This window comes from Nannobrachium achirus, assembly GCF_963921795.1.
Source record: "Nannobrachium achirus genome assembly, chromosome: 7".
Classification (NCBI taxonomy): Eukaryota; Metazoa; Chordata; class Actinopteri; order Myctophiformes; family Myctophidae; genus Nannobrachium; species Nannobrachium achirus.
Window position 1 is genome coordinate 31,612,298 of NC_137816.1, and position 27,174 is coordinate 31,639,471.

At 41.5% G+C, this 27,174-nt stretch overlaps 1 protein-coding gene across 1 annotated transcript in view; it reads right to left on the reverse strand.

The window, feature by feature from the left end:
• Nucleotides 1–1,784: 1,784 nt before the first annotated feature.
• unc13c (unc-13 homolog C (C. elegans)) overlaps nucleotides 1,785–27,174 on the reverse strand; it is a gene marked incomplete at both ends in the record, with an annotated part of 262,328 nt that continues 236,938 nt past the window's right edge. Inside the window, 3 exons of the mRNA XM_080729663.1 lie at nucleotides 1,785–2,070; nucleotides 5,323–5,482; nucleotides 10,299–10,391. Of these exons, the coding sequence (XP_080585789.1) occupies nucleotides 1,785–2,070; nucleotides 5,323–5,482; nucleotides 10,299–10,391 (539 nt within the window). The remainder of the gene's footprint in view (nucleotides 2,071–5,322; nucleotides 5,483–10,298; nucleotides 10,392–27,174) is intronic.

Here is a 27,174-nt window from a genome sequence, read left to right on the forward strand (position 1 = left end):
AGCTCATGTTCACAGTGGTCATTCAGAACAGTGGTTCTCAAGCGTTCTCAAGGACCCTGGTTTAATATGCAAATATAGGCCATGGACCCCCGTAACTCTGACAAGTGTACAGATGGAACCAATTTGGTTCCATTTGTACACTTGTCAGAGTTACAGACCTGTAAGGGTCCATTTGGGCCCTAACTATAGCAATCCTTTAGCTATGCGGGGGACACCTTGGAACCCACTCAAGGACCCCTGTGGGGGTCCCCGGACCCCACTTTGAGAACCACCCATTCAGAAAGGCTGGAAGCCAACGGCCGAAAGAACGGAGACAAAAAAAAGAGAGCCAAATAACGCAAAACAAACAAACAAACAAACGAACAAACAATCACACAACAAAAAACAAAAGACATTTTTTTCCATCATCTCTGCCAAGACTGTTAGCACTGGAGGCTGTCATCATTGTTGTCATGGTAATTATAAAATTACAAACACCTATGAAGGTTTACATAGCAGTCATCGCCCTTTTTTTATTTTTTTATTTTTTTCAAACGTCTTTAAAAAAATGGTCTCATTTCATTTTATTTTTTTCATCAGGTGGACTTAAAATACAAAGAGTTTGGAAGGCGTTGGGGGGAAAGGGAGCCCTGCCCCGTGTGGTCAACTGTGGAATCATGGGAGAAGAGACACTGTTTGTTTGAGAGCGGGTCATGCACAACAGAGTGCTGTGTGTGTGTGTGTGTGTGTGTGTGTGTGTGTGTGTGTGTGTGTGTGTGTGTGTGTGTGTGTGTGTGTGTGTGTGTGTGTGTGCGCGCGCGTTTGATTGCGTGTGTGGCTGTGTGTTTGTGTGTGTGTGCGTGCGTGCGCGAAAAGGTAACGCAACGCAAAAATAACGAGGGTGCCAAAATAAACAACTCAATAAAAATGTTTTTAGTTTTTTTTTTTAGTTTTTTTTTGTACCACAAAACCACAACAATTTTCTATCAATCATTTCTATGATAGCCAATCTACAAGTTTACAACACGTCACATCGCGACACGTTGTGAGCTTATATATTTGCTATTTCAGAACAATTTCAGAAGTTTTTTATTTTTTACTTTATTCATTTTATTTCCGCCTATAACGACATGCCCAGACCCGGGATGCCAGGGTGCCAGTGGTTAACAATTAGAACGCCACACAGTCAGAGGATGATGTTGCACTGGACAAAATAATCGAGCAAATTTCAGACATACTAAGTTCACCATAATTCATATATTTTTGTTTTGTTCTTTTTTTTTTCTTCTTCTTCTTCTTCTTTTTAACTCTGGTTTGGCACTTTATTGGAACAAATTTCTGTTCAAAAAGACTAAATGTTGTACAAAAAAAGGTATTCCATGTCTCGTTAACATAACTCGTAGTAATATAGTACTTAATAGTAAGCATACGGTAAGTAAACACTTTTACATACTGTAGTTTTAAAATCAACATTCCAACAGATGTTTTTTACGCACATGCACAAAAACAAACGAACACAACTCTCTCTCTCTCGCTCTTTCTCTTTCGTGCTCTCTCGCTCTCTCTCTTTCTATCTCTCTTTCATCTTGGGCATTGGCGTTTCCCATTGGACCTGTCACCTACTCCTATACTATCTGCCATTTCAGTCTTTCCCCTTTCTCTGTCTCGCCTTTTCTTCGCGCTCACTCTCTCTCGGTTAAGACATAACACGACATTTCGGTATACTGCATTTCACGGGACCCTCATCATCGTAATCGTCGTCATCCGTTTTTCTTGTTGTTGTCGTTTTTTTCTTTTTTTTTTTTTTACGAAACCTCCTCAGGCGAGCGCGTGTCCGTCTTGAGACGGACAAACTCTTTGGCCACCTCGTCGTGGGTCCTTTGAGAGAGTATCCTCATGATGGTCAGGCCCGTCTCGTCCATGGAGATGCTCTTCACCAGCGGGTAGCTGGCCGAGCAGCTGGCCTTGTCCGCCAGCTCGCGGAGCTGGATGACCGTCATGCCGATGATGCGGTCCTCGCGGGCGAAGCAGTAGTCCTTCAGCGAGACGTGCAGCTCGTAGGCCTCCGGGCCGTGCTCGTTGCTCAGGATGCTGTGTGGAGGAGGAGGAGGAGGGAGACACATGTGCAAGAGTCAATGCATGCTTTAAACCCCCAACATAATCATATTTTAACTGGGGAGCCCCACCACCCTGACGAGTTGAGGCAATACCATACATTTTGTATAACACGGTTCTATTGTGAAAACAGCAGATCTACATGCTCACAACGCCTCTCGCAACGCAAGGCGTTGTGAGGCGTTGAGCATGCAGATCAGCTATTTTCACAATTTCTGCCTCTAATATTTGGCAATTTGGCCAATGTTTAATTTGTCATTTTAGATGTGTTAAAAATCCTTAAATTGTCGCTTTAGAAATGTGCAGATACCCTCTATACACTTAAACTTTATGCTGGTTTGTTTACTGTTGAGAGAGAAAACAATGTTGCACATTATGTTAATCATCTGGGAACCCTGCAAAATAATTTGGGATTGTGATGTTACATTAATTACCTGGGGACCCCCTGGAACGTAATTACAAACTAAAGGCAGCGAAAAAAAATTATGTATAGTTAACGTTTCTTCGTTTATTTATTAAAAAGTGTGTGTGTGTGTGTGTGTGTGTGTGTGTGTGTGTGTGTGTGTGTGTGCGTGTGCGCGTGCGCGTGTGCGTGTGCGTGTGTGTGTTTGTGTATCTTTTGTCTGTGGACCCCTGCCTGGAGGTCCTCCCCCCCCACGTTGAGAACCAATGCCCTAAACATTCCATTCTTTGCATTTACCACATTATTAGGATAATGCCATGTGAATGAAACACAGCTACACTGATTTAAGACATACTGTATATTCATAGATGTAGATGTCTTAAAATTTGGAGAAAGTCAATTTAAATTTAATTTAATTGGCACTTGAGAGTTTAAGCAAGCAGAATATACCGTATGTACTTCAAAAAATCACACTCGTGTGAACTGAGCGGTGGTGTGTGTGTGTGTGTGTGTGTGTGTGTGTGTGTGTGTGTGTGTGTGTGTGTGTGTGTGTGTGCAACAGCGCCCCTCCCTTAACATGTGTGGTCAGAAAAGGTTACTGCAGGCTACAGACAGACAGACAGACAGACAGACACGGAGACACGGAGACAGACAGACAGACAGACCCACACACACGGCCACGTATAGGAGCGTTGTGACCACCGCTCAAAAAGTGGAAAATGTATTGGGCTTGTGGCTAACTTGGAGTGCTGAACGTTAGACCCCTCCCACTTTGTACACAGCTGAAAAGGTGATTTTGCCACCTGGTTCTCCATCGCCCTTTGTGCTTTGACATTTGGGACGTTTGTCCAATTCTGGTTATAGACACAGTCGACAAAGTGTGTGCTATATATCTCTCCATGTCAATAAAGGCTTAGAACAGAACATTAAGCTATATCCAGCTTTCATTTGTCTCTGGTGGTCATGTACTGTACATGTTATTAACAATGAACCGACAGGCGAGGCGTGATAGAAACAAACACATCCGATGAAAGCCTAATGAAGGTATCATTCAGGCAAGACGTACTTCCATGCATACCAATTGCTCTTTGGACTGTGACATTTGGCTCTGTTCCTGTGGATGCGTATAATTTGTCAGTAAAGACTATGACTGGCTGACATTTCAGGATGAGAAAGGGGGATGGACTCATCGTACGTGCCCGTCTTGAGATAATTTGCTCACGTCTCCATTCATAGTGAGCCATTATCACCAGGCTGCCATTTCTTTAGGTTGTATTCTAATTATGGTCCCGCGTCAACTTAATGGCCTCTTAAAATTCAAATGGCATCGCAGTGAGTGAAATCCATATGCGGCCTGCGTTGGGCATACATTGATCTCTGTGGCATTGATAGGAGCTCACATTTTAAGATCAGAATAATTATTACTCCCGCTGGCCTGGTACAGCATCTGTGATGGAAAGTAACTAAGTACAAGTATGTGACGTACTTTTACAATACTTGAGGATGTCAATTATTTAACTTACGCCTCCACTACATCTCAGAGGCAATAAGGTATATTGTGCTCTTACTCCACTTTACAAGTTACTTTGTAGATAAAATAATAATAATCATAATCATACTGTTTTATAATGTTGTCTATTGTCTATTCATATCAGTCTGTCATATACGTTGCAAGATTGTAGATCTGTAATTTGAAGCATGTTTTGATGCCAATACCTTTGTACTTTTGCCCAAGTAAAAATTTTAGGGCAGGACTTAACAGTATAGGCTATTGGGTTATTGTTAAATACCACATTGATAATTGTCAATTTGTAATTTTTACTATTTTTAAAAAGATTTTAAAAATAGTAAAGAAATTTAATTGCATATCTACAAGCTCACAATCTTATCACATTGTGACACATAGTGACTTTGTATAGACTAGAGCATAGCAGTGGCAGACATGTTGTGCCATTTTGAGACATAAAACATCTCTTTCTGTATCAAAGAAATATTTAAAAACTAAGCAAATAAAAGGGTATTATATATATAGTATTTAATATAATTATAGTATTTCTTTTACACAGATTCAAATGTTTTATGGTCACGATTCACCAGGAGCCTGGCTGGCTTGGTTCCAGGCTTAAAATAATTTGTATAAATGTTCTGAAATCTCTATATGGGAAAGATGTATCTGTGGACCGTGCCTATTTCTCGATCTTTTGGAGTACAAAGTATATAGGGTAGTGGTTCACAAACTTTTTCATGTCGAGGACCCCCAAATTGACACTTATTAGCCCGTGGACCCCCATTTGAAAAGATATGTCAGGGACCCCCATAAGAAAAGATTTTCACGGCTCTAGCAGTGATTCCCAACCATTTTAATCTCAAGGACCCCCAGTTTGACCTGCATTAGGCTACGGACCCCCATTTAATGGTATTTCTATCTCTGAGACTCCAATTTATATTGCAATACTCCAATTTAACTTTGAGAATGGAACAAATGGAACCAAATGGACCACCTTAGGGTCCATTTGGTTCCATTTGTACACTCTCTGAGTTACAGACCCAAGGGTCCATTTAGTTCCGAACTATCATTTAGCTGGGGACCCCCTGGAACTCCCTAAAGGACCCCTGGGGGTCCCCGGGCTCCACTTTGAGAACCGATGATATCGGGCTTAAGTGCTTAACACACAGTAGCCTTTTAAAACACATAATAACCAAGGGTTAACTCACTATTGGAATGTTTCATTGTACTTTTAAAACACATAATAACCAAGGGTTAACTCACTATTGGAATGTTTCATTGTACTTTTAAAACACATAATAACCAAGGGTTAACTCACTATTGGAATGTTTCATTGTACTTTGGTGACCAGTTGTTGTTCTTGGTCTTGGTGCTGAATTTGCGCTTCTTGTCGGCCAGATGGGGCCCGATGGCGTTGACCTCCACGAAGGGCCGGAACATGGCGTTAGTCTGCCAAGCGATGTTGTTCACCGCCACCACTGGCAAGGGGCAAAACACACAGGAACAACACAGGCAGCGTTACACACAGCAGTGGGAGAAGCTAGAAATGACCCTGTTTTATATATATATATATATATATATATATATATATATATATATAAATAAAACATTTGTGATATATCGTCGTTGTCGGGTGGAAACCTTGTATGTCCAAAACCTTCCTTTTTCTACGATTTAAAATAGTAAAAATAGCCGATCTACAAGCATACGTAGATCTGCTATTTTCACTACTTTTGTGTGAGACTTTTGTATGATGTATGTAGGGCTTTAATTTACGGGTGGGGAAAAACATGCAAATTTGAAAGTTGGAGATATGGTTTCTTATTGACAGTGACGACATAAAAATAAATTATGTGATTATTTGTTATGTTATCCCAACCAAACAGATTGAAGAGGCAGAACACGAGGGAGCATGAATTTTAAAAAGCAATATAAAAAAAAGTGCAGTCTGCGGTTAATGACCTTCATTGGAAATGTAAACTGACTAATGCTGGTGAGAGCCCTGTAATGATGGGCTAATATGTCTCCTACTGACATTCCATTTCCAATATGCCTATTAGCTCATTGATGGGAGCACTAGAAGCGATAGTTTTGAAAGGGGGCGTTGAGATGTTCTTGGGGGGCATTCGTGTTTCTTTCATTTTAAACCGGTTTAGCATATTTGAGTGCAATATGTTCATCATTTTTCATCAGACTGCTGTTCATCATCTAGGACTGCAGTGTTGGCTGTTGGTGTGTAATTGCATGTCTATTGGTGTAATGACCACTTAGCTGGGAGTCTGACATAGCTAGCCGGCTTCAGTCTCAATTAATTCCCAACTTTGGCCTTTCATTAAAAAGAAAGAAAAACAACACTATTTAGAATAGCTTGTCCATGAGACATTGCAATTTGAAATCACCCAAAGCTCATTATGCATAATGAGCTAGCTATTCACTACCATTAGGGCTTCCCAGAGTCATCAGTCAGAGAGTGCCAGTCAGGTCAAGTTCTCTCATTTGAATGGAGCTTTTTGTGCAGTTGGAAGCAGGTCTCGTTGGACTACTAGGCCTGAGGTCCGTTTCCCAGAAAGTTGTCTAACGTTGGTAGTAGGGATTGAATGCGAAACAAGGGTCCGCTACGAACTCGATAACACTTTTATGTACCCGGTATCAATAAGCTTTGGGCTTTTCAAGCCTGTTATCAAGCATAGCTGCCCATGATTCCATACTTAAACAATCAAGACAAGAAGCGATCAAGACATTATTACAGTACTATAGAGGGTATGCGCGTGACATCACTGTTGCTGGAAGTTATGTGGGAACACGCCTACTGAGTGGCAAAAAACTAATTTCTGCCATTGACAGCCCATACATCCAAACTGAAAAGTCCTATCTGATTGTATTAAACAAAGTTAACTCACCAACATTGCGGCTGTACTGAAAGCTTGAATTGTCCTCTTTCTATCTGCAAAGTTTTTGTTTCATAAAAATCCACCATAGACATGTTATGAGCTACTATCTGTCAAGACATTCTGAGCAGGTTTTTATTTTTCCAAGTGTCAGAGTTTGGAAGCACTCGTTTTCAACAACTCAACATCCTGCTGCCTCCTGCATTATGTGCAAATTAGAAACAGATGGTATGCAGGGCCGTTGAGTGATTTGCAACTAGCTCTTCCAAACTCCAATGCTCCATGCTGCTCAATGTTTTGCCACTCAGTCTAGATTAGGGGGGCGGATCCCAGTGGAGGTGCATACCCTCTATTCATAATATAAAGCCATTTAATACTTATTGCACACTAATGAATGATTGTTTTAATGATATTTAATGATAATACTTGTTATATTTATAGTTCTGTTCAGAATTTGTCTTTTCGTCTTTCCACGAAATCGTAGAAAATGCTCAATAGCGGGCTCAATAAAAGCCCGGCTCAATAAAAGCCCGGCTCAATAAGCAGGATCAATAAGGTGCTCGTTATCAATAAGAAATTAACAAGCTCCATCCCTAGTTGGTAGTAAGTTCCGCTGTAAGCTGTAAGCTGTAAGGAGCATCCACAAACTGCATCATAAAGTTGTTGACCTATTGTTAGAAACATTATTGCTTTTACCTCTTGACCGCTGCACCATCAGAGATATTCCGAGATATTTTGAAACTCCACCAATTGCACCGGTAAATGCTGTGTATTTTTAAGGCTCCATCAGCCATCATTATGGAGAATTATTTGTTGTTTTGTTCCTTATACAGCAGCAAGGTCTCTCATCCTTGCCATCTATTTTCCATCCTACTTATTCTACTGTAGCATTGCCGGGCAAAGAAACAACAACACTATTTTCAAAGCTTGTTGACAAAATACAATGGATTCAGCAGGCCTGTGTATATGTAATAAAATTACATAATAACCTTTTGGTGATTTTAACTTGGAGTGAATGCAATCTACGTGAGAACAATATAATGTGCGCTGAAAGGTAATCCATTGTGCAGTGGTTCTCAAAGTGGGGTCCAGGGTCCCTCAGGTTTACTTGAGGGAGTTCTAAATGCTCCCTTAGTCTGTAACTCTGTGCACAAATGGGTTCCATGTGCACACTTTCAGAGTTATGAGGGTCCTTGAAATTAAATAAAAGTTTGAGAACCACTGTGAGAGGATAAATGCAGATTTCCAAACCACAGCTCACTGGATCACAGTCCGTAATGCTCTTTTTTTACAGAATTATTATTCTGGCAGTGGCAGTGGCTCAGGGGTATAGAAACCGTCATTAGTACACAGAGGGTTCCCGAAGGGCTCCCAGTTAGATCCCGGGCTCCCCCAGAGTTAGTGTCGAAGAGTCCTTGAGCAAGACTCTGAACCCCTAGTTGCTCCCGGTGGGGAGGTTGGTGCCTTACATGGTTTCCTCTGCCATCAGTGTACAGTATGAATGTGAATGTAATGCACAATCTCCTTGGATAAAGGCGCTATATATATGCTATATGCACCATTTACCATTTATAACTATTAATTTACCGAATGCCTGTCCACTGTCCGCCGCCTGACCGTCTGTCTGCACGCTGACATCACTGATACTAAACAGTGTCTCCACCATGGTAACAATGCCCAACTGACATCACTACAGTGCCCAAATTTGGAGATTCACAGACTGGCCTGGACACCATACGGTATGGGGCTGTTAAGTATGACATCATTTTGTAGGCAGAGGAGAATTTCTGCCCCAGTTTCCGTGAATCTTTTTACAATTTTTACTATTTACAAATTTTTCTTCTCTTTGTTGTTGAAAGGAAAGTGTTAGAATTATACTTTAGTCGTTATTTTTGTCTCGGATCTGTTGAAATAGCGAGGGACAGAAAATGCTCTGGGGAGTTCTCCTCTGCCTACAAAATGATGTCACGGCTTAAGAGCCCCTACTGTAAAAGTGCCAGGCCAGACAGACGGATATAACGGGTGACTATTCTGCCCAATGTGCACCAGCTGGGTTCTCCAACATTACTTCTGAGAGTCCAACATTCAATCCCTCATATGCTGTGCACACCCCCCGGGCACAGGACTAGTTTATTATTATTATTATTCATCTTGTTTGCTACCTGCACCAAATGATTTGCTTTTGATTGATGTTTGTGATCCATGACAAGGCCAAATTAGCGTTTGCAATTCCAACAAGTAAATAATGATGTGGATATGCATATACAATTCTACATTTGCTTTTTTTCACCTTGGAAAGTAGGCTAATAATCACATTTTAACAGCCCATTTTAATATTAAATCTGGTATTTGGCATTGGATTTGGTGCTTACTAAGTTATAAGCAACACAGAATAATTCATTTTCAGGGGCAGAAACAAACCTAAATTTTAATTGGGTTTGGTAGAGGGATCTGGATATTGGATAGGGGGGCATTGGCCCCAAAAGAGGTTGATAACCTCTGCTCTTGAATCAAAGTTTCTAGAATAATTCATCTGCACATCAAACAGAAACAAGGTCTATGCTGCAGTGGCCCAAGTTTTCTGAAGAATTGCTTTAATGATGCCTTTTGAGTACTGTGTTAGCTAAATGCTAATTCTGTCATTATTCCCAGACATAACATGAAATGTAACGATGTCTGCTGGTAATAATCACAATATTCATGAACACACAACACCGCAACCATTCACACTGCTCAAGGCCAGTCTTTTAACATGTTCATGTTTCACCTGAGCACAGCGCTGGCAAAATTGCAAAAAAATCAATATCACAACTATTTATTTATTTTGCCTTGATTCCGATTAATGAACTCATTCATTCATTCATTCATTCATTCATATTCATTAATTAATATATAATATATATATAAAGAAATATAAAAAAAAAGCAAATTACAATATGGCGCGATGCGACGGGGACTGCCCCACAGGTCAAACTCCCGTTGGGTCGAACAGTGTCGGCAGGTTAGATAATCACCCGCGAGCGTCGGCAGGTTAGATAATCACCCGCGTCACGGTTACTGAGGTTAGGATTAGGGTTTGGGTTAGAGTTTGGTGGTCGATCCAAAGGGTGTTAGACCTAATGACATGTTACCCGATGCGACGCGTTGTGATCTTGTGAGCTTCAGCTGTTTTTGTAAGCCAACATAGTACTAAGAAGTATAATACAGGATTAAGTAGATAATCAGACAATTGTATGTTTAAAACATGGTTTGTGTCAATTTGTTGATTATAAAAACCTGCACGAGCAAGATTAAGCTGGGAATTGGCTCTAAATGGCATCAATAATGTAACATAGTTTTGATATGTTATGGGTTAATGTGAGAACAAGCAGGGTGAACGGGGGACAGACAGTGCTGGAGAGCTCACCCTTCACGCTGACTTTGTGCTCTCCGGTGCCGGGGTGAGAGATGAGATCTACCTGCATACACACCTCCCCCACCGAGCCATTGGATGACTGACCTGGATACACACCAACAGAGAGAGAGAGGGGGGGAGGGCATAGAAGGGTTGACAGGAAGAGAAGGAGATGGGGGAAACGAGAGAGGCAGAGAGACAAAGATAGAAACAGACGCAGAGGGAGAGAAAACAAGTCAGTGAGAAAGTCAATGTGTGTGTCAGAGTGTGTGTGTGTGTGTGTGTGTGTGTGTGTGTGTGTGTGTGTGTGTGTGTGTGTGTGTGTGTGTGTGTGTGTGAGTGTGCGTGTGTGTGTGTGTGTGTGTGAGAGAGATACATTTTTTTCCCCACACTGCTCTAAAAGCTCACACTGCATTGCAATGTGAGTTATAGATTTCAGCTTTTTGTGCGACCTTTTTCACAGGTGGTTCTTCTTGGTTATGACGGAAACGCACCAGTCAAGTTATTTTCTACTTGACAGGTTGTGTAAAGTCTCAGGTTCTGGGTGACCCCTCATATAGTGGAAAACAGCCAAGACATTGATCTGAAGCAGGAGGCAAAGTGTGACCCTGGCCTGTGCACCACAACCACAAAATAAAGTCAGTGTGGAGCTGTAGCACGCCTCATTTAACCCCCCCCCCCCCTCCCCCCCTCCCAACACACACACACACACACACACACACACACACACACACACACACACACACACACCTATACTGGTAGATGTGGTTTAGCAGGACCCTTTAGCTCAAACCTGCGGTTTACAACATTAGCAGGACACCACTTTCCACTTGCTTTACTAATATGTGGAGCATGTCAAAAAATCTATTTTGAGCCATAGAACACATATTTCACTTCAAAAGTTGAATAAACTCAACACAACTCAAGTTTTAACAATCTGACAAAATCCTACATTAGGAGGACATTAGATAATTAGGTTCTAAGCTCCGCCCATGTGAATTAACAGGACTAACTACATTAACAGGACAGCTGCAATTAAACACATGAAAATATGTCACTGCAGGGTATTTAAGGGTCAAATGTGATTAAATGTGACATAGCTAAACACAAACAAGGCATTCTATTGATGTTTTTAAATCTCTTCCTAAGACACATTTGTTTTTTCGCTGGCTTTTAATGTTCCTTAATTTTCCTGCGCAAATCGCTACACAGTATGTCTACACTCATGTCATCAACATGGATCTGTCCCATATAGCGCCCCCATCAGGCCGATTTTTTCGAACACATTTTTGGACACTGCTCCTACAGATTTTGCCCTAAAATCACGAAAATCGGTACACCCCACATTCTCTGAGCCAACCAAAACTATACATTGTCCACACAACTAGGAACCAATGCCAGTTACATCCGTCTTTGTGTATACATGTGACCTGACGGTCGCTTATCTCCCGATTAGGGAGTCTTACTGGTAGGCCTGTTTGTCATTTATGCACCATGTACAGCACTTCGGTCAATGTCTCTTGCCTACAGTGGTGTGTTACTGTTTCAACACCTGACTTGCCCTCAGGATCAACCATACAAGTGGAATATAAGCCAGTAAACATGCAGGACTGGAATGACATCGATACAAAGCTCACTAACTAAGTGTTGTTGGTGCCACTGAGATGGTAAACTACAATTCAATGCAATATGACTACTGTGTGTGACTTAGCAGGCCTGAGAACAGGCTGAGAGATGTGATTTCAACATCTTCAATGTTGAGCTACTGTTAATAAAGTTCTGCAGTGAACAAACTAGCATTTTCATCCATCTTGGTCGAAGGGGGACATTGAAAATGTCATGACTGAGGGGTCAATAGACTTAAGCTTTGTGAAGTTAACTTTACAGCTCGTCTGTTATTCTTGACTTCTTTAGAGATTTTCATAAGAGATTTACTGGAAGGGTTATAAGACCAAAAACTATAGCTGAAAAACACACCAATCATGAACAAGGTTCAACATTTATTTTTTGTAGGACACAGGAATGTAGCCCTGCCCCGCTGTAATCAGACAAAATTCGGGGAAGACCGCCAAAGCACCTCAGACCGTAGGGATGGGACAATATACGATATTATCGTTTATCGTGATAAAAAACACTCACAATAATCATATTGTGGAGATTTAATTTATCGTGATATCATCCTCTGTCATACACTGGGATCAATTCACCTTTTATTTGCCGAGCTGCATATCCAGTACTATTTAAACCCTCTATAATTGGTAAAAGGTACATAATATATGTACTTGATACAGTAGTTTTTCACTCTCTACCAAATCTCTTTGCCAAAAAATAGACGATCTACAAGCTCACAATGCTTCGTGCTGCGAGCTTGTAGATCTGCATGATTACTGCATGATTGATCTGTCGCAAAGCCCTCTCCCTAACTGTGAGGATTGGACGACAGCGTAGCAAAACACTTCCACCCAAAGTTGGCTCCCATAACCCGCTAAAAAGCCCGTACCTTGGCCCCCCATCGACCGGGAGAGACGGGGCCAGCACCCAGGGGGTACCCAGGGGCCCAGCCACCGCCAGGGCTCCCCACGGACCCCCTGGGAAAAAAATATGGGAAAATAGTCAAAAGTAGCCGATCATAAATGTGACCCGATTAGGGAGTCTTACTGGTATATAGGCAAATTAATATCAAAAACATTTATATTACATTATTACGGCCATGGTGAAACGTTGCTGCTGGGAGACCTGCTACAGTGATTATAGCTACCCAGAACATTTGAAGGGAGCATTTTTCAAATCATTTTCCGAAACCAAAATCTGCCTTAGACTGCAGCCTGTCGATTGTAGGTATAAATTATCGATACATTTGTTGTTTTTGGGTCAGTTTTAAGTGCACTGCAATTAAGCAATGACATTGTTTTTTCCAGCGGGTAAATGCACAGGAAGAAAAATTAAGTGAATCTTTAAAATATAGCAGATCCACAAGTCTAGGTATGCAGGTCGCCGGTTCGATTCCCGATCCAGACGACCTTTGCCACATGTCATTCCCCATCTCTCTCCCCATTTCCTGTCTGTCTACTATCCTAACAAATAAAGGCATAAAAAGCCCAAAAAACTAATCTTAAAAAAAAAGAAAGTCAGGTCTGAGATTTATCACCCAGCCCTACTTTAATGTTGAGTTACATGTTGTATGACATCATTTTTGTAGCTGCAAGGAATAATTATGGCAATTATAATTTGATAATTGATTTGCAGTATCTCATAAGCTACAGTGCGTTACTGCATCCCCATTATTCAGTTGCCTGCAAATGTATAAATAGGCTACTTTTTCCAGAATTATGTTTAATACCAGCGTTAGTCCAGAAACCCCCACATTTACATAAATCAAAACATCTATTTTCAATAAAGTAGTAAATGAGGATCTCCCTCAATTGATCTTTTCGAGAAATTAAATAAAGGTTGAATGAATGCAAATCTTTTGTATTGCTAAATGCTCATGATGTCCCCGAACATGCCATGACAAGGCAAATGTTTTCTTTGGATATTAATGTTATCACCACCGGCACCACCAAGATGGTTACTTTGTCAACTATCATTATTCTGATATTGCTACCATGCTGTTATGTAAAAATGTTCATATTCTGTTCACACAGTGGTTCTCAAAGTGAATTCCAGGTTGGAATCCACTTTGAGAACCACTGTTCAGGCCCAGGGACTCTAACACTGTTGTTTTTGACAACAAATTTTGATTTAGTTTTGAATAAAATGTCATTTAATTTTAGTCATAATTTAGTGACCTGAAGAGTTTTAGTTTTAGTCTAATTTTAGTCGACTAAATATCATACATTTTTAGGCGACTAAATCTACAGTTCATTTAGTCAACTAAAATGTATTTTGGCAGGCCTTGATGGCATCGTAATGAGTGATTTTACACTTGGTTGTGTGCTGAAAATAGCAGATCTACAAGCTCACAACGCGTTGCGCGACACGTTGTGAGCTTGTAGATCTGCTATTTTCAGCACGCAACACTTGAGAACAACCAAACATAAAATGACTCTCTACTCCACTAGTCCCTCCCTAACGTTTTAGTCTAGTTTTGATTTTGTTGACGAAATTGTCAATATAATTAGTCTTAGTTTTAGTCATCACAGCTTAGTTTTTATTTAGTTTTTGTCAGTGAAAGAAATGCAATCGACAAATACTTTTCGTCATAGTTTTAGTCAACAACATCTACACTGCTCTGACAGTACAAATGGAACCAAATGAACACTAAGTCTCATGATGCAAGGTGAAATTAACATTATCTGTCTCTGTCTGTCTGTCTGTCTGTCTGTCTGTCTGTCTGTCTGTCTGTCTGTCTGTCTGTCTGTCTGTCTGTCTGTCTGCCTGCCTGCCTGCCTGCCTGCCTGCCTGCCTGCCTGCCTGCCTGCCTGCCTGTTTGTCTGCCGATTGTTAACCAATTTGAGTTAAGCTCTCCTCCACTCTTTTCAAAGATTTCACCTTGTGCAGGGAAACCCTTTCACTCATTCTTTCCACTGTAGCCCACTTGCTGATTACTAGCTTGCAATGCAATCAGCCACTGATCAAATTCACCTGTGCTGCCTGCCCATCCCCCATCCCCCATCTCCCTCACTGCACTCACTCAAAACTGTGTGAGTGAGAAGCTGCCCCTCCCCCCACAGTCAGTTGGTTTGTTTGTATGCAGTCTGTACAAGGCAAGGCTTTAAATACTGTGAATATGTGTGAAAGTAAATCCTACGTGTTACTTTATGCTTAGGGTAGTCTTACTAGTGACTATATACAAATGGAACCACATGGAACTCATAATCTGTGTAATCTATGCACATGGCTTATTTTTTTGTTCTGGTTAGTTAAAGCAGTGGTTCTCAACCTCTGGGTCAGGGAATTATTTTGGGGAGGGGGTCCCCAGATGATTATCTAAATGACTGTGCACCATTGCTTTCTCTCTGAACAGTAAACATACAGCATAAGGTTTAAGTGTAAGGGTATCTTCAGATTTCTAAAGTACCCTTCCGTAATCAATGGGGGCAATTTACCCCTTTTTGTGCAGATATATGACCGATTTGTTGCATGTCTGAGTCATCATGACATCACTGAGATGCCATAGACTCCTACCTACCCACTGTCTGACGTGACCTACCACTGCCGGATGCACCCACGCACACGCGCACACACGCACCTCATCCCGGATTGTATAACAGATTTCTTAAGCCCGGTTCACAATGCAACATGCTAGCCCAGATGATCCTTTTGCCGTCCTATAACCTAAAAGCCTAACATGGGTTGTGACAGCACTGAGAGTAGAGACGTGCTACAGCCAATCAGAGAACAGGACAGGTGGCTTGTTTGATTTAATTCACACATTATTTTCTTTTATATAATTAAAAGACTGTTTGTCTGTCTGGATCAATCCAGTGATATAACTTTAATAATTCTCGTGGGCGAATCCAGGTGTGACAGAACACTCTCAATGGAGCTATTGTAGTCCAGCCTGAGGATGCAGTAGCCTAGACTCCGAACCTCTTCAGGCGATAAAAGCAATATAGTTGCAAATTCTTTATCCTCACGTGCGTTGTGTCCCACTTGAGCTCCTCTTTATTGTGTACTTCAAGGAACTTGTGTACTTCAAGGAACTTTAAATCCCTGCTCCCTCAAGCAAGGAGATGAGGATTAGATTTGAGTCTGGAGGAATCAAGCAGGTTAGACTGATTGTAGTCCGAGCATTTCAGGCAAAAAAGTGCGCGATTCCATCAAAATACTGCACAAACTGGCCGGACTATAGTAACATTGTGTCACATATGAGGAAATGGCATATTCGGGACAACCTTGGTAGTAGGCTAATAAGGCTATGCTTTATTCAAGCCAAACGAGACACTCTATTTGGTGCTTTATGATCCCACAGGGAATGCTACAATTTGTCAATCAGTGTCATCACCGATAAACAAACTTTTACTGCACTGTTTTTACAGTACAGACAGTACAGTACAGACAGTACAGTTCAGTGATAAAAGTTCAAGGTCACAAGCTTATTTAGAATAATTTGACCTTAGAATTGTAGTAAGCTACTTTGGTGTCATATACTGTATCTGAAGGCTAGTGAAGTCACTGATCTACAAGATGTACACACAATTCGTAACACAAGAATTTTGCCTATACTGTGTAATACTGTGTAGAGGAATAATTCTAGAATCAGTATCGGGATTTAAAGGGATATTCCATTTAAAAAAACTCTGCCTTGCATGGGTCTGCCTCCCCAGGCTCAGGGCCTCTCCCCACACACACCCATTGTAACTTCAAACTCCATTATATTTTTTTCTGGTGACTCATACTACCCTCCTAATACATGAGCAGGCCATGTTTTTTTTCGATACAATTTTTCATTTATTTGTAATAATTTTAATTTTTCAAATTTTCCCAAAGAATTATTAAAAATAAATGAAAAGGGTTATTGAGAAAACACGGCCTGCTCACGTATTAGGAGGGTAGTATGAGTCACCAGAAAAAAATAGTGTGTGTTTTTAATGAAGTTTGAAGTTACAATGGGTGTGTATGTGGAGAGGCCCTGAGCCTGGGGGGAAAGATAACATTTACATCAAATATATAAATATTAAAAACTGTTCAGGGTGTTCATAAAAGCCTGATTAGATGATAAAGTGACCAAAATGATCTGTAGGCTTGAACTTAATTACCCAAGGGTAAAAATGGTGCCTGGGTGCCTGCCTACTCCTGTATGTCGGAGTTAACTTAAACTCATATGTACTGTACATGATGTCATGGTCATGATGTGGTCATGTGATACTGTATATAGGAGCTACGCTGATCAGCATACATGACTGTGCAGAGCTGCTACCAGTGGTGCTTTGGGGTTTTCTTTTCAGGGCGGACGGTCATTTATTGACGTCACATGCACGAGCGCCTTTAGATGTGTGCGTGCTAACTAAAAGTTTGCTTTGAACAAATCTCATCTATCACAGTAATGGAGCCAGGTAGCCTGAGACACGCACAATGCACATACAGTCACCGCTGGAAACCTACAGTAGGTGTTAAAGTAGCCTGTCCATATGAATAGGGGGGTATGTGCAAGCCCACCACTCACTGCCTGCCTGGTAAACCTGTTATGCGAATAGCCATTTGATTACCATGGTCATCACTTGTATAGCTACACATTTTTAAAGTGACAGTTTAAGTACTTTCTAATACCTCTAGAGTGACAGTTTAAATTAAACATTGGCCAAATTGACAAATATTATGCAGAAATTGTGAAAATAGCCAATCTACATCCTCGTGAGCATGTAGATCTGCTATTATTATTAATTTAGGGGGTTGTGTCCTGAAAAGGTTGAGAACCACTGCATTAATCCATTTAGGCCTGGGGCCGATTCTAAAAATGCCTTTTAAATCCGGCCAAGATTTTCATTAAGAAAACAAATGCAATTCATTAATAAAAAATAGAAACATGTAAGAACCACAAAATGTACAGTCAATTGGATGAGTGGTTTGTAAAATATGCATAGCCTCCTTGGAGTGAGCTAAAATGTTGGCAAACTTGGAAAATGGACATTAATATAAACGTGATTTTTTGGGACGTTTTGATTAATTATTACACAAAATAACAATACAACAATTGCAATATCTGGTTAAATTTGTATAATTAAGAAACATTGTCTGTATGTTATGCAAATCATGTTGCAGGCCCATGGTGTGGCAAACCACCAACATGGTAGACCCCTGAACAGTGTTTATGCCAAGTTTAGTGTGGATTGGAGCAACGGTGTGCCTGTGGCAGCCAGGGGCCCCTGGGAGCCACATTGGGCCCCTTGTGTTGCTATTATAATGGCCGACCCCTGAACGGTGTTTGTTCAATCAAGTTTAGTGTGGATCGGAGCAATGGTATGCCTGTGGCAGCCAGGGGCCCCTGGGGGCCACATTGGGCCCCTTGTGTTGCTATTATAATGGCCGACCCCTGAACGGTGTTTGTGCAATCAAGTTTAGTGCGGATCGGAGCAACGGTGTGCCTGTGTCAGCCAGGGGCACCCGGGGGCCACATTGGGCCCCTTGTGTTGCTATTATAATGGTAGACCCCTGAACGGTGTTTGTGCCAAGTTTAGTGTGGATCGGAGCAACGGTATGCCTGTGGCAGCCAGGGGCCCCTGGGGGCCACGTGGGGCCTGTGGTGTTGCTATTATAATGGCAGACCCCCAGAACGGTGTTTGTTAGGGTGACCATACGTCCTCTTTTGCCCGGACATGTCCTCTTTTAGGGGGCTGTCCGGCCGGTCCGGGGGGGTTTTATAAATCCCTTCAAATGTCCGGGGTTTAAGCACGGACATTTACAATGCACGTTCAATGGTTCTTTTGGAAACACACTGTGAGAGGCGCTAACCCCGGAACGTGTATTATTCATACTACTCTCTGCCTGCGATCCCTCCCTCCCTCCCTCAGCCTGTATCGCTTTCAGATCAGAGGCAGAGCAGAGCAGAGCAGAGCTCTGCAGCAGATCGCGCAGCGCAGAGCCAAACGAACTGCAAACGCTATTAATGCTCACTCCCTCAGCAACTGTGTTTACATTGGTGAAGGAATCTTGCCTGCTATTCCCTCAATCCTGGTCTAAAAATGACGGGAGACGGCTCTACGGATGCGTATCGGCAAGGCGAAGGTGCTCGCGACGACCGCGGCTTTCAATCACTGATGAAATGCACAAAAAGTGCGAGTGACCAACATTGAGAAGCAGAGCGTTCTGTCAGCAAAGCTTGGTAGTCTTCTGTGTCCATTTAGGCATTTACAATTATAAAAGTTCTGCTTCAAGCCCATAACACTGCAAAGTAGCTTACAAGACAGTCTGTGCGAGGTGAGAGCTCTTCTGCTAACTAAATTGACAGAATCTTTTCTACAACCTTGTAAAGCAGAAGATACGGCGGTTTGAATAATGGGCTACCTCTCTTTTATTTAGTTACAAAGCTGAACGTTCATACAGGAGCCAAAAGGCATACTTTATCAGTGGATCTCTAGATTTGTAAAGGGTCCAATTGGAACCCCCTCAAAATTGAATACATAATAGGCTATTAGTGGTATAGGGCATAATTGAGCGGTAAACTAGTAATAGAAAAAAGAAATGGGGGGAAAATTATATATATATATATATATATATATATATATATATATATATATATATATATATATATATGCCGGGTAGAGTGTCCTCTTTTTGGATTTTCAGAATATGGTCACCCTAGTGTTTGTACAATCAAGTTTAGTGTGGATCAGAGCAACGGTGTGCCTGTGGCAGCCAGGGGCCCCTGGGGGCCACATGGGGCCCTTGGTGTTGCTATTATAATGGCAGACCCCTGAACGGTGTGTGTGCCAAGTTTAGTGTGGATCGGAGCAACGGTGTGCTTATGGCAGCCAGGGGCCCCTGGGGGCCACATGGGGCCTGTGGTGTTGCTATTATAATGGCAGACCCCTGAAGAGTGTTTATGACTAACGTTATTCACCCAAAATGCTATGTCATTGAAATGTTCATAAAAACATGTATGTGCATTAACAGGACTCTGACACCCAGCCAATCAGGTGCTTCAAAACATACACTGTGTGTGAATATTCATGAGCTTGTGTATGAACATGCAGTAGCATTACACAACCTATGGGGGCGCTGTTCAGACACAAAAAAGTCGGGTGTATGTGTATTAACAGGACATCAAAAAAAAAAGGTGGATTTGGGCTCTCTAGACCAGTAGAAACACTTCTGCTATTTCAGAATTGTCCATGAATTAGCAGGACACCAGTCCTGTCCTGCTAATCCAAAATGTCCTGTTAGTGTGGTGTGTATTCAGGCCAATTGTCCCGTTAAACCACATTTACCAACACACACACACACACACACACACACACACACACACACACACACACACACACACACACCAGGAGTTCGCTTCCTTTCTTGACAAAACACGCATGAAAGACACAAACAGAAGGAAACACGCTGCAAACCGAAGGATAAATCCATCTCCTTGGTTCCAGGGGTATGGAAAGAGGCCATGCCATGTGGGCTCCACCTGTGGTGCGTGCCACCGACCATCTGTTACAACAAATCCTTTTCTCTCTGTGTGAATGAAAGTGAATGAAAAAACTAAAAAACGAAAGAAAAGGCTGTGAACAACTGACAACACAGATGAAGAAAGGCCAATGGATTTGACAGAGCTGAGAGCAAACAGGGACAGTGGTGGAAGAAGCACTCAGCAATACCACAATGTACACTACAAAGTTTTACTGGGGTAAAAGAGTAAAACTATTGGCATCAAAATAAAATATTGTTGCTGTCGGGCAGAAACCTCTAATCTCCATATTCTAACTAACCAAGCGACACGTTGTAAGCTTGTAGAGCTCTCTGTAGAGCTTGCCGCTTTTGAATTTGAATCCTGATTAGACATACAAGGTTTCCGCCCGACAGAGAAGATATAATTAAAGTACCAAAGGTAAAAGTAGTAGGCCTAATGCAGACTGTCCCATTTCACTTTTACCTTTTTTTATTTGTAAAAGAAATCTTGTGATCTACAAGCTCACAATGTGTCATAATGAGAGGCGTTGTGAGTTTGTAGATCAGCTATTTTCCAATAGATGGAGAATAAAATACAGCTTAATTGATTAAGGTTTTATTATAAAAAATGGAAATTCTCATTCGATTTTTGATTTGAAAAACTAAAAACTAAAAAACTAAAAAAAACAAAGGTTAATTGTATCATCACTCGAGCTTTAGTAAACACCCAAGACAGTTTTTAAGTTGCTCAATTCAGTATTTAGATATTTGATACAGTATGTTATCAGACACATCCCCTTCTTATACAAACCCATTATACCAACTTCGAACTCCATTTTAACCACGATAGATTCATCAAAAACACCTGTCCTTGGTTCTGGTGACTCATACTGCCCTCCTAATACGTGAGGGGTCCATGTTTTTTCAATATGTATTTTTATTTTATTTTAGTATTAATGTTTTTATTGTATTTTTTTTTTCCAAAGAAATTATAAAAAAAAAAAATGGAAAAGGTCAATGAAAAAACACGGCCCCCTCACGTATTAGGAGGGCAGTATGAGTCAGCAGAACCAAGGACGGGTGTTTTCGATGAATCTATCATGGTTACAATGGGTTTGTATAGGAAGGGGGCGTGTCTGATAACATTTATATCAAATCGAAATACTATCTAAATACTGAATCAAGCAACGTAAAAACTGTTCGGGTTAGACGATAAAATTAGTTAAAGTGAAAGTTAAAGTGAAATATCTCTTTAAAGTGCGGGTGCCATGATTTTTCCCCCTCTAAAACATGATTATCAGGTATTATGATTATACTAGGAGGAAGATTTTTTCCAAAAAGTGTACAGAAAGAGTTAAAAGAGTTTTATGTGGCCACACCCACCAGTTCATTGGTATGCGTATGCGTGGTTGTCATGGTGGGTGGTGACCCAGCTGAAGTTAGCCACACCCACGTATGTTGGGTGAATGGTAATTAAGGGAGGGGTTGATTCTGTGATGTAATAAGTGTCTGTGTTTTTGGACCGGCACGTTTGACCCCACAAGGTGGTAGCCTCCAGCTCAAACCCAAATAGAAAGGCAATACATAATTGCTCATAACAACCACACCAGGGGGTCTAATGAAGTACTGTCAACCTCCTAGACACATGAAAACCAGAAAAAGTACAAAACTATGGCACCGCCTCTTTAAGTGATCATATTCACTGTTTCCATGGACAATGGACATGACAATGAATGCAGCCATAAAATTGTGATTTCCAGAAAAGACAGTTTACCTTATCAGTACATAGCTCATAGCTGTTCACACAAGCTTTTCCTTTTCCACAAATACTTTTCCTTTTGCGAAGGAACCCTGTGACAGTGTACCGCTGACAACAGCGATGACAAAGAGAGGCCAACAGGTTTGACAGAGCGGGGAGCAAACAGGGACACATGACAAGTGAGACAAGTGAGCGATGAGGAGCGGAGTGACGTGACAGAGATTCACAGGTCAACTGGTTGGGCACAGCTCAATGTCCAACAAGAGCCTGAGGGGCTGTTTCAGGATCGCTGCTTTAATGGAACTGGAACATTATGTTTCAGGAAAAAAAGAAACAAAAGAAAAAAGAAAAACAAGACTCTGCTTCCATCCATTCTGTTGCCCTGTTGCTCGGAGCGTTTCTCCCCTTTTGTCGAAAGAAATATAGCAGAAGCACTCCGCGCTCAGAATGAAAAGAATGAATAGACTGAATTCATTTGCATCTAATATTTATTGGCCCGAAATGTTTCGGCACACAAGCCCTTCTTGGCGGGCGCGAAGGTAAAACTTGCATTACGGCTTACCGCCGATATATATTAGATGCAAATGGTTACCTATTCGGTCTCTTTATTCAGAGAGAGGGGCTGTAATGCTTTCTATGATTGAACTGTCATTAGATAGCCGAAGCACCGCTTATAGGAATAAATAGAGAAGATTATTGCAGATTAGAGGTGAGGACATTATCTCCCTTATAAGCACTTTTTCTTTCTTAGAGGAAACAGTAGGGAGACATCAGACAGTGGGCAGGGAGGCCATCCCAGTCCACAAGCCATTTGTGGGGCATTGAGTATGCATTTCACTTGAGTAAAGGTACGAAATATACTTACAGTTCCAAAGTAAACATCCTTTTTTTCTTTAAAAAGTGAAGTATATATAACATAGAGCTTAAATGGTTAATGTACTGTATGTTTTGATCTAAATCATCAGAGTAACTACTAGTAAAGTGGTCAAATAATTGGAATACAATACAAGTCCAGTACCCACTGGTACCCACCTAAACCTATAAACCTTTTCGGCACCTCAATGTTAAATTGGCTGTTTTTTTGGTTTTCCCAAAATGTAAAACAAATTAAAAATAAATGTATGTTTTGTAAAATGGTCAGAAATAATGAAAAATAATGAAAACATTAAAGCTAAATTTGTCCTTCAACTTCTTGTTTAAGCCCCAAATTACCTACTGTACAGGAGCATATCCATCGCTGTCGGGTGGAAATCTATTGTAACCTTTTAGGTTACAATAGATCCACAAGATCTGCTACTTTTGATGCTTTTGTGTGACGCTGAACCTCAAGGTCAACTGTTACGACATTATAGCTGGTAATTAAATCCTCTTTGGAGAAAAGGAAAGTTGTTACTTCCGGAAACTGGACTGTGAAGCCCTAATTGGGAGCCCAAGGGGGCTGCGGCCCTCTCTTTAATAACCCGTGCCCTCCACTGCTCAATTGTTCCCCTCCAAACGCCCACACACACACACACACACACACACACACACACACACACACACACACACACACACACACACACACACACACACACACACAGCATCCCTACCTGGCCTCGCTCAGACGAACAGATGTTAAGCACTCTCAGAGGCAGGTGCCGCTGTCGGCGCTTGATGAACGTGCATGTTGATCCAATAGCTAATCAATACGTGCCAAACAAGTAGTACCCATTACAGCTGGTAATGAAGCAACAAGCATCCTGACTTATGATAATGACAAGCCTTCAGAGGAAGGTTGGCGAGGGCAGGGTGGTGGGAGGGAGTTAGGAGAGACAGACGTGATACAATTAAGGCCCCGGGCTAGTGGGAAATCAAGGCAGCAGCCACACGTCACTGGGAGCTGCTATCGACCAGTTGGGGGCTCGGTATGGATAGGGAGCAGTCAGGGAACATTTCCTACTTGACAGTCAACAACGTAACTTAATGTCTTCGTCAAATGGAAACCAAAGTCAATTAAGGTCCCAAGTAGCAACGCACAATGAAGTACACTACTTGAGAAGTGAAGGGAGTGGAGTGGAGAGAAGAGGAAGAGTATATTAAGAAGATAAATAGAGTTAACAGCAGTCAGTGTGGAAGAAGTACTCAGATGTTTTACTTAAGTATAAAGCATACGGCAATGTATCAATATTCTTTTAGTAAAAAAAACTACCGGTAATTGTACTTGATTAATAGTATGAAGTATTGGCATCAAAATATACTTACAATACCAAAGTCAAAGTACTCAAATCTTTATTATATAGGGTCGTGCCGGATGGAATTCACACAGGGAGGAATTCATTTCCAAGTGTGATTCGAGTCGCGGTTGGTTGTTTAAGTTGGACAAAATGTGGGAAAAATATTTTCCCAACAAATATGGATATGACTGACGTCTGACATCATAGATGTCTTATGTTATAGACCACATGAGACTCACATAATACGTCCATATATGGGCATTCTAAGCTATGGGCTTAATATTGATGACATCAGGGATCTCTATATACTGTATGGGCATACAAGGGACGGAATGTGATGTCACAATGTGATGTCACAACAATGTGTTGTCATATAGGTCAGCTATAGACATTGAGGTGTTACCCTCTGACATTACTGACCTACCGTCGCAATAATGGGCAATATATGGGCATATACTGATGACATCAAGGCTCTCCATATATGGGCATAAAGGAACAAGTACTGACAAATACAGAGACTCCATATGGGCATAAAAGGGACACAAACGTACGGGTACGGGTTTTTGTTCTGGCTTCCTCAGACACTGTACTGTAGCAGCAGTAATACTAATGAAGTTGTATTCCATTGGTCAAACAGAGTCAGGGAGCTGCTATTGTGTATGTTAATTAGTATCACATCACTGTTTACCCAACTATTTAATTATCAATATAGTTGCAGCTCTACCATAAAATATGTACACCTAGTTAGACTGTAAATACATTAAGTGGAAGCCGTTTCTGCGTAATTGAACCTCTTTTCAGGTTAACCACTTGAACCCAATAAGCATCCCTGTTCTGGGGCGAAGAGGTTCGGTTTAGGAGGAAACAACAGCAAGAACATTACAGTTGCAACTCAGGTCTGGTTCACTAAGGCTAGTGCGTCTGAAGTTAAGTTGTGGACCCCCAAATGGGGTTTTCAATATTTCCAAAAATAGCTGATGTACAACAAGCTCGCACCACTGCACAAAGTGACATTATGTGAGCTTATAGATCTGCTATTTTTGAATAGCCAACATATAAATGTATAAAATGGTTAAAAGGATTGTGATGCTACATTAACTATTCTGCTGGAAGCACTGGACTAGAGGGTTGAAGTGGTTAAAGACTGTACAGCAGGGGTCTTCAACATTTTCAGGCCAAGGACCCCTTAGCTCTGAGAGAGATGAAGCAGGGACCCCCACTACATATCGTATAAAATTGTGTTGCAGATGTACATGGATTATTTCTTAAACAGTTTAGACGTGGCAGCAATATCATCCGTGAAGATTGGATTAATGTGTATTTTCATATATTTAACCACTTGAACTGCCAATACCTAGTCTGCTCTTCTTTTCCCTCTACACCAAACCTCTGTGCCAAAGAATAGCTGATCTACAAGCTTACAACGCCTCGCAACGCAAGGCGGTGTGAGCTTGTAGATCTGCTATTTTTTAGCTAATGTAGGGTTCAAGCACTCTGAGCTAACGCGGACAGTTTGTGTAGGCAGATGGAAGGGCGCGGCGAATCTCTCTGTGAGTCTCCGGCCAATAGCATGTGTTCTCCTCCCCCCATCCCCCTCTGCTCCTCTGCTCTGCGCAGAGAACGCTGCTGCTTCATGACGTCAACACATTCGACCGAGGCTATAGGGTTCAAGTGATCAAACATGATCACACAAAGATTTGGCAGACCTCCTGTAGTAACTATGAGGACCCCCTAGGGGTCCCGGTCCCTCTGTTGAAGACCTCTGCTGTATAGAAAGGTGAATGGATGTGCAACAGCCTTCAAGTCTTCTTGGGGTTCATTTGGTTTCCTTCATTACCCAGCATCACCAGGACGCCACCACACTGCATAACAATCCAAAAAGTAATCACATGCTTCCCTGCGCACACGCTTTGCTAGAATAATCTAATGACCTAATGTGTGTGCCCAGGTCTACGCGCTAGGGTGCACAGCAGTTGTTTGGCTTTTTTTTTTTTATTACTTAAAGCCATACTGTGTAAGTTGCCCAACTAGTGGTCATTAGCCCTATAGCAAACCGCGGTCGCGTCCGCGTCTTTCGTCCGTTTTTCGTACCTTCAGACCCCCGCGTCTGCCTCCACCTCGCTGAGATCTATCTTTTAAGGGGTCCCTTGTTCCTGTGCCTTCAGTAATTCCAGAGATACGGACTCCTTCACCCTGCCTGGTAGGCGAAATTACCTAGAGAAGGGATGGTACAAACGGGCGACAACAAATATGGCTGCCATAGCGAGTATTAGCGACCCCACTTCAAGATGCGCTGTGATTGGCCGGCAGTTGTATAATCCTCGCTGTGATTGGCCGGTAGTGTGATGACGCAATTTTGGCGCGAGATCCGGTCCACGGCAAGGATCTCAGTTTACATATAGAGAAGGCTTTACAGGCTGAAATTCACGGCGCGGATCTTCTAAAACTTTTGTGATTTAATAGTTAGGAGAATTTTAAGATTTGTTTTATAAAAAAAGTTACATAGTACAACTTTAAGTAAAAGTAGCAATTCCACACTGACTTCTGTTTCAATTATTCAAAATCTTACTTGAGTAGAAAAACAAAAGTATTGGCATTGTTGTACCTGCAGTGCCAACGTCTGCAAAACACTGGAAAAGTGCCTCAAAATTGTACTTAAAGGAGTAGTTCACCACTTTTCAACCTGTCTTCATATAATAGGTCCTCACTAATGTTCATGATAAAATATCACAATTTTTTTTTTCTAAGTCTCCTAGGAGAGCTGTGGGAAGTTCAGAATCCATCGTCTTGTGACATCATCATTTTCCCCCAAAAAAAGTAATCAATATTTTTGAAATAAATATTTAGATTTTTATTATCGCGAGAACAATGG